This window comes from Capsicum annuum, chromosome 8 (genome assembly GCF_002878395.1).
Source record: "Capsicum annuum cultivar UCD-10X-F1 chromosome 8, UCD10Xv1.1, whole genome shotgun sequence".
Taxonomy (NCBI): Eukaryota; Viridiplantae; Streptophyta; class Magnoliopsida; order Solanales; family Solanaceae; genus Capsicum; species Capsicum annuum.
The window spans coordinates 24336157-24345745 of NC_061118.1; the positions used below are offsets into that span (position 1 = coordinate 24336157).

The 9589-nt window shown below is 34.0% G+C and overlaps 1 protein-coding gene across 1 annotated transcript; it reads right to left on the reverse strand.

Moving 5' to 3' along the window:
- Nucleotides 1–559: 559 nt before the first annotated feature.
- On the reverse strand, nt 560–4053 carry LOC107847804 (receptor-like protein kinase HSL1). Its single transcript, XM_016692305.2, has 2 exons — nt 1272–4053; nt 560–1189 (listed from the first exon to the last, which is right to left on the reverse strand). Exons 1-2 carry the CDS (start codon nt 3892–3894, stop codon nt 717–719), a joined length of 3096 nt encoding a protein of 1031 aa, XP_016547791.1. The 5' UTR covers nt 3895–4053; the 3' UTR covers nt 560–716.
- Nucleotides 4054–9589: the final 5536 nt, after the last annotated feature.

Consider the following 9589-nt stretch of genomic DNA (forward strand, 5'->3'; position numbering starts at 1 on the left):
GGTTAAGTTCAATCATTTTTGTTTGATGATATATATGACTAAAGTCTGCTATTTTCAGTCAATAACAAATTCTATGTAGTGAACTACGTTGTGAGCTGAAATGACTGAGCAACACATGGTTTTTCGTGTCTAGTGAATAGGGTTTGTGTTTCTTCTTCCAATCGGTCAACCAGGAATAAGTAGTAGTATAGAGCCGAGGGTACACGTCATATCATTTCTCTGGAATTATTTGCTTACAACACGATGAAAGAGTTCAGTCATAGCATGACACACTATTTCAAAGTCTTGTTATGAAAGATTACAGTCTCTACAAATGAAAATGTGGAGCAGTCTTTGAATAATTGATTTGATCTGTTTCAAAAGGAATTAAGAGTTGTAACATGCTCAAACTTATTAGTTTACTTTATGGACTATTCTCTAAACATACTCTAATGTCATTTTGCTGTGGGAAAACTACATGGGGCAATTTTCCACTTTCTTGCAATCTACATATCAACCAAAGGTTAACTCATGCATTTCGCTGAACCTACAAAGCAGTGAACTAATACGGCTCTTAAAATTGAAGACAGTAGAAAAACAACATTCCGATAAGAATTTTCTATTCTTACAACATGCTCAAACTTGGACTTAGAGGCACTATACTTATTGCCTATATTCTAAGATCATTTTACAAGACATGTCCATCGGTAACTTCTACTTTCTGCCTATCTCCAATATTACACACTGGAGATTATTAGACCATCATCACTACTATCATCTATTATCTTATTGGAATTAATACGTTTGTAACTTGCAATGTATTTTTCGCTGTTGTTGCCGGCAAGGAGGGGAGCAACATCATAATCTGTATCTGGTGATTTTCCTCCAGAATACCTAAAGGACTTGCATCGATGAATTATCTGCAGAATCTCTTTCATGGAAGGCCTGCTTGCAGGTAAGTTGCTCGTGCATATAAGCCCGAGTCTGAACACAGTCTTCATTTCTTCCAAGTAACATGCTTCCTTGATATCTGTATCTAACATATTATCGATGGCATTGTTCCCTTCTCCATGCTGCTTCCATGCCCATTCTGCCAGACTTGTATGCTCTTCCCCGAAATTTGGTTGTCTTCCTGTCACTAGCTCCAATAACACCACCCCGAAGCTATAGATATCAATCTTCTCATTCACCTTCGTTGTATAGGCATACTCTGTAACCAAACAGTCAATTTATCGTTAGTCATACTTTTAATAATGTCAACGAAATTGAGGTAAAGGAGTCATTGCTTTTACCTGGAGCTATATAACCATAGGAGCCTGCAACAGCAGACATGGTGTTAAGCTCTCCTTTCTTCTCTAAAATCTTGGCTAAGCCAAAATCAGCTATTTTGGCCGTGAAATCAGAGTCCAACAAGATATTGCTTGATTTTACATCGCGATGAATGATTGGTGGAGTGCAGTCATGGTGCATGTAGCAAAGTCCTTGAGCAGCTCCAATGGCTATCTCCAATCTTTTTGGCCAATCCATGACTTTATTACTTAAGGAAATTCTCCTCTTTCCATGAAGCCATCTATCAAGACTGTGATTTACCATGTACTCGTAAACGAGCAACTTTGAATCCTCGCTTGAAATACAACACAATAACTTCACTATGTTGAAATGTCTAATTGATCCCAATATCTGAACCTCAGCCAAGAACTCTCTCTCCAGAATGTAGTCTACTTTCCTATCGCTCCAAATCCTCTTCACAGCAACAAACTCATTTGGTCTGCCAACGGAAATTTTGTACACCTTACCTGATCCACCACTTCCAATCATGTTATTTTCTGTCAAACTTGACAAAATGTTTGCCTCTGTGAAATCCAACCTCTGGAATGAAGTCAACTTCCAGCTTGCAACATCGCGCTTATGCTTCTTCCTCCTGTAGTCTCTAACCATGAACAAGGTCGATACAACACTAAATAGGAAAATGGCGATTGCAAGGACTAGAATCAAGGCAAGAACTCTATGGGACAATCTTTTGGAATCGCTGACTTTGGTGTTACAACTTGGAAGATATGGAAGTGAGTTGGTGGAACAAAGGCTGGGATTATTCAAGAAACTGTTTTCAAAGGCTAGGTTAGCAAATGCATCAGGGATATTTCCAGTAAGTTGATTGGAAGATAGGTTAAGGCTAGTGATCCTTCTCACACCAAGTTGAGGTGGAATTGAACCTGAAAGTTGATTCTCAGACAAATCTAGAGCAACCAGATCAGGGATTAAACCTAGAGCTGCGGGAATCTTTCCAAAAAGTTTGTTCCTGGCAAGATCCAATATTGACAAAGATTTCCAGGATATTATGTTGTCTGGAAGTTCTCCAGACAACGAATTACCATCAAGCTTTAGCTGTGTTGTCTGAGAAAGACTAGTCAATTCCACTGGAATCCGACCTGAAAATGAATTGTTACTTGCCAGAAGTACCATTAAACTAGGCCAAGAAGATATTCCCACTGGAATTTCACCAGAAAACTTGTTGTTACTGATCTCTAACCGCGAAAAATTGAAGGCAACATTGCTCGGCAGCTCCCCGGAGAACGAGTTATCACTCAATAACAAACTTGTCATGTTAACCAAAGTCCAAACCCCAGACGGAATCTCCCCAGTAAACTGATTCTTGTAGAGCTGGATTGTACGTAAAGTAGAACAATTTTCCAGTGATTTTGGTATTTCTCCAGATAGATTGTTAACATAAGCTACAGCACCAAAGAGAGTTCCTCCAGCACACAAATGCTCTGGTAAGTTTCCAGTGAAGAAATTCACTGAAACTTCAAAAGCTTCAAGCTTTGAATGAAGTCCCATTTCAGATGGTAAACTCCCATTCAATTTATTCCTGAACACTTTGAATTCCTTCAAAGTTGAAATCTTGGCAATGCTTTCTGGAATTGCTCCATACAATTGGTTTGAGAAAAGATTCAGAATCTCCAAGTGTTCAAATTCTCCAAAACTTTCAGGGATTTTGCCAGTCAAATTGTTGTTGGAAACATCAAGTTCAATCAAATTTGACGACTCAAAAGTTTCAGGAATCGAACCCGAAAGCCGATTACTGAACAAGTACATAATCGTCAAATTTTTCAACAAAAACAACCCAGATGGAATTTCTCCTTCCAGCTTATTGTAAGCTAAATCAATATGCTCCAGACTTTCAAAATCCCCGAAACTTCCAGGAATCTCACCTACCAAATTTGCTTCTCTAATCCAAATAAACTTTAGTTTCTTCAGCTTTCCGAACTCCGGCGGTATTCTCATCCCAGAAAACCCATTAAATGCCAATCCCAGATTTTCAAGATTGGTCAAGTTCCCAATTTCTGCCGGAAATGTTCCATCAAACAAGTTCATATGCATGTACAAGCTCTCAAGCTCCGTCAAATTCCCGATCGCCGGCGGTATATCTCCGGTGAAATTATTGCCATTCAAATCAAGATACCGGAGTTTCCGAAGCCGGTAGATATCTTCCGGGATGGGACCCACAAAGTAATTCTGTGAAAGATTCAAATGGTGCAAATTGGAACAGTTATATAGAAAAGTTGGGAATTTCCCGGGAAGATAATTCCCAGCTAAATTAATATAACTAAGATTCTTGAGGTCACAAATGGAATTTGGAATTTCGACAGTAATATCTTTCCCAGGAAGTATAACTCCGGTGACTTTTCCGTCATCACACTCAATTTCCGGCCAGTCACAAGGTGAGGAAGTAGAATTCCATGAGTTGAGAGATAATGGGTTTCCCCATTCATGCTTTATTTTCAGTAGAGTGTCACGTTCAGTGGTGATCGGAGATTGTGAAGCTACCCAAATGGGTATGAAGTTGAGTAGCAGAATGAGATAAAGGGACCGTTTTCCGGTGAATAAGCCGGTCGGAAAATGGGATAACTTCATTTGGAAAAAAAGTGGGGGTAGAATTAAGAGTTGATTTTCAAATGTTTAGTCAACATTGGAGGTGTGAAGAAAATGGCAAACGCACAAAAATGAATATATAGAGATAGTAGTAAGAGAATAATTAAATTGAATAAAATAACAAGTGGGTGAGTAAAAGTATTGATATTGAATAAAATAACAAGTGGGTGAGTAAAAGTATTGATTCTGTTGAAGCTTCCATTGAGGTGCCAAACACAAAAAGCTTCGAGATTTGGGTCCCGCTTTATTTTCTTTTGTTTGACCATTGAAAAATTTCCAGCTCGAGGAGCTCAGCACACTGTGCGTCAGTCGTCCACCCACCCAACAAATAATGTTTGGAATTGCACTCCTCCCGTTTCATATGTCGGCTTGACAGTTCTTTTTCTTTTTAGAAGGTTTTGAAGTTGATAGATTTGATTTTGGTGAGTATTTGGAGATTTGAGCGTCGTATAGAAATTGTTAGTTTTATTAGCTAGGAAAGTCATTTGTGGGTTAGTATCATTATTGGTTCGGGTCTCGAGGCTTTCAGTTGAATTTCTACTAGTTGGTTAGAATGTTGAAGTTATTGATCTAAAGTTGACTTGGGTTAACATACATTGAAATCAACCTCCGTTGGTAAATTTGATGATTTCATTGAGTTGAAAATATCAAATTTAGGTTGATAACATAGTTAGATTGTGTTCATTGGTTTCAAACGCATTTCGAGGGTCCATCGGGGAGTTTTGGACTTGTATTATTTCATCTGTTATTGTCATCTAGTGGATGACACCTCTTCTTCACGAATGCGACACCTTTGTCGCGATCATAGAGGAGAAAATTCTCCAGCATCATGATCACGGAGGGTTATTAATGGTTACGAAGAAGGGAAAATGAGTGGGCCTGAATTCGGGGCAAAATTGTTCATTGCAAGCGCAATGGATCTTAATTGGGTAGATACATTATTGCGAAGGATGGTACGCGATGGCGATAAAGGAGCACCTGAATAGAATATTTAATTCATTTCTTGATCAAAGACCCTATAACTCCATTTTTAAAGCTTTGAAACATGATTTCGACAGATTCTAAATGGGATTTTTGAGATTTCAACATTGGGTAGGTTTCTAAATCAATATTTTACCATTTTCAATGATTATTTCATGATTTTACATTCAAATCTTAGATTTTCGACTTGAAAATTTGAGATTTTTCGGATAAATTTAAAATGATGCTCCACGGTTGATTTCAACTCCATTTTTTTTCTTTTTTTAAAATAAAATTTTAGATTTGAACTCATTAGATTATGAATAAATTAATTGTTTACTACAATTTCAGATTTTCCCTTGTGGGCTCGAGAATGACTTTTGGATTAACCACATAAATCCCTTCCCTCGTGAAAGTATTTACTTAAAATCTCGGCTAACTCTTTCTCCCTAATTTGTGAAATATACTTATACATTAGGTCGACCCTCATACATTGCTGGAATGTATGAGAAAACTGATTAGCCTATATTTATGGAAACAAAAATCAGATACTATCTTTTTCTTCCTCAATTAACGCCATTAATTACCTATCATTATGTTGTGTATGATTAAATATAGTAACTGAAATTCAAATTCAAAAAATATCTTAAACATCATAGTTAATTTTCTTCTTTGTTGAATTACGTTCTGAAAAAAAAGATTGTCATCTGCTTTCTTCAATTCTCCAAAAAAATCAATATGAACATCTCCATATTGTTGTGTCATTAGGGTATTTGAGAGTCGAAAATTATTTATCAATCCTACAAAAGTGACCCAATTATTGTTTTGGAAAGTATAGCCTTCTTGAAATTGATTGCTACAATCTCGATGGAATTGAATATTGACGAAGTTTGTAAAAAAATTGAAGTAAAATACATTATTGAAGGTAATTCTTCTCCAATTATTATAAGGAATGACAATGGAGTGAGAGTTTACATTGAGTTGAAGAATTTTTTTTCAGAATTTGTTAATTTTCCACTGTGTATTTCCACTTTCGACAAGTCGAATAAGGATATCGAGTTTGATAGTGAAACATGGGTTGTACTATGTATTAAAGGTAGTGAATCTAATTTTGTTGCGTTAACGGTCGTTGAAACGCAAAATCAGTATTCATTATACGTTCCAGAATTTGAAATGAAAAACTTCATTACTAATTGCAAGAACACCGAAATAAAGGTTGATCAACTTTATAGGGATAAGCAAACTCTGGTTGCAGTAATGACAAAATATGCAATAGCAAATGGCTTCAACACCAAAGCTAAATGATCTGACAAACAAAGGTATGAACTGAATTTTTATTTTAATGTGTTGAAGGTTTAATGTATGGTTATAATCTAACATATGTTTTGTACGAACTGCTGTTTTGATGTTGTTTTCTGTTTGTTGAATAAAGTATTAGTAACGTATAATATATACTCATACATTTGAATGAATGTATAATGAAATCGTAACAGACGTAAGTTCTGCATTTTAATTAAAATCATGAATTTAATATCTATATTATAATACATTGACTACTATTTGATGCAACTATGTACTGCACTGTCGTAACAAAGACTTTAAATAGGTCCTCAAGGCGTCTTGTATGAATTATTCAGAAATATTTGTGATAAAAACATTTGATTCAGAACATACATGCAGTCTTAGTGATAGAGTACTGAATAACTTGGATGCGACAACAACTTTTGTGAGTGAATTTACAACACTAAAATTAATTAATCACAAGAGAATGCACATACCCGCGGACATAATTGAAGAGATGAAGGCTGTTTATGGAGTTGATATTAACTACATGAAGGCTTGGTGCGCAAAAGAGAAGGCAATTGCGATGCTTAAAGGTGGACCAACTGATGGATATAAAAAAATGCTCCGTTATGTCTATATGCTGAACCAAGTGTATCCTAAATCGCACATTCGGATGCATAAGGCATTAGATAATGAGTTTAAATACTTATTTATTGCCTTACATCCCATGATAAGGGGTTTCGAGTTTTGCCGACTTGTTGTAGTTGTTAATGGTGCTTATTTAAGCGGTCCATACAAAGGAGCCTTTGTATCGGCAAGCACACTTGATGGTGCAGGTATTATTCATTACTTTTATTTTTGACTCTGTGATCATATGTAGTTTTCTATGTATTGGATGTGCTTATACATTGTTGTTGTATGTATAATGATTTCTATACTTGCAAAATCAGTACCTATTTTATTGACCTACACATATTTTATTGGATTTTTTTATTTAGGTTGTATTCTGTCATTAGCTTACGATGTTGTGGATTCGGAGAATGACAATGCGTGGACTTAGTTTTTTCATCAGTTTAGGAAAATATTTGGAAAACGGGACAACATGTGCGTTGCATTGAATCGAAATGAGAGTATCATAAAAGGCGTGAGCATTGTTTATCCTAATGTCCCCCATCTAGCATGTATTTGACATTTATGAAAAAATATTTGCACACATTTTAAAAAAAGCAAAGATAGATTTAGTGACCTTTATTATTCTATGGCTAAACATTATATCAAAGGTTGCTAAGGTTGATCACAGGGTTAAGCAATACCTAGAAGAAGCTGGATATGACAAATGGTCTCGATGTCACTCACCTGTTAATAGAGGTAGAATGATGACCTTTAATATAGCCGAATGTATTAACGGTTGCTTGGTAGAGGCTAGAGAACTTCTTATTCTAGGTTTCCTTGAAGAATTTAGAATTTTATTTGCCGCATGGAATTGTAAGAATAGTGAAATTGCATCTTATACCAACATAACAGTCGGGAGAAAATTTGAAGAAATTCTAACTCTTAATAGGGCTAAGGCTTTGCGGATGACGGTATGTATTAGAATATTTATGAAATTAAATTTCTTTTTTTATTCATTATAAATTTTTATGTTAGCATATGTATTAAATTAAATAATTTGTTTCTAACAGGTTAAGGCAACTGCTAGTTATCTTTACTGTGTATATGAATCAGGAAGTAGGTACATTATCGATATTGAGTGTGACACGTGCAACTGTGGCCGGTATCAAATTAATGAAATACCCTTTTCACACGCAATTATCGTATTAAAGAGTAAAAATGTAGATGTAAAAAATTATGGTCGTTACTGTTCAGAATTGTACAGGGTAAACACCGTTGTCAAGACGTATGAACTCCCGATAGTTTCAATGCTAGACATGAAAGATTGGAATGTTCCTCAATTTGTTGAATATGAAGAAGCTGTACCGCCCAAATACAGAAGACCTCCGGGTAGGCCAAAGAAAGGAAGACATTTGAAATCAAGTGAATTACTTTCTTCAAGTTCGAACTGTTGCGGTAAATACAGACGTGCAGGTCACAATCGAAGGACGTGCGATTTTTTCCTAAAGGAAATGTGAAGAAGATAATTTATTTTTCTATATGCTGATGCTTAGTTTGGTTTTGTTTGAATAATCATTTTACTTAGTTTATGTTGATACTCCAGAATAATTTTTAACTATGTTTTATATTGTTATTTAAAGTTTATTTCTTAATAACTATTTGAGATTTTCACGACAATGTTCTACATTATATATAGATCATATTGCATTGACTTATTATTTACCTTTATAATATACTTACATGTGTATAAATACTATATAAATTGGTAGCTACAACACTAAATACTCATTCATATGTAGTGTATAACAAACAGTTAAACATTAAACTGTCATATTTATGTAATATATAACTTTTTTTTATAACTGACCATATGTACAGTTTCATGTTTAAACAACAAAAGAAAAGGCACACTCATGTATCGTATTTTATTCAAATTTAAGTTGCCATTGTATAATGTGTTATGTGTATGAAAATATATTATACTTAAGTTTATATATATGATACATATTATTTTTGGTATAACATACTGTTATTTGCGTACGAATCATACATTTAATAGTGGAAACTACCACAAAGTATTAAATATAAAATACATTAACAGTATGTTATAAATGTATGATATAGTTTTATACTTTAGTTGTATGTATCATCTTAAAATTTTTGTTATTTTCGTTTAAGTTATTAACTTTTAACAATTTGTATGATAATATGTTATACACAACTTTAAATGTATGAGACACATGTTCAATGTATTAGTCTCATTCTGTATAATACAAACATTATATGTTATTAACTTATAAATGAATTTATGTATCAAAACAGAGTATACATTTGATATACAATAATGTGTTATGCTTAAGTTTATATGTATGATATAAATTATTTTTGGTATAGCATACTCTTATTTGCGTACCAATCATACATTTAATATTGAAAACAATCACAAAGTAATAAATATAAAATACATTAACAGTATGTTATAAATGTGTGGTATAGTTTTATACTTTAATTATGTATGATTCTAAAATTTTTGTTATTTTCGTTTAAGTAACTTTTAACAATATGCATGATAATATGTTATACATAACTTTAAATGTATGAGACATATGTTCAATGTATTGGTCATCGTCTGTATAATTCAGACATTATATGTTATTAACTTATAAAAGAATTTATGTACTGAAAAAAATATACGTTAGATATACAATAGCACATTAATGTGTAATTTTTTATACGTTATATTTAATATAATGTACAAGAAACTTAATATCTACCAAATTATATAGTAACAATACAATATATCGAACGTCATTGCAATACA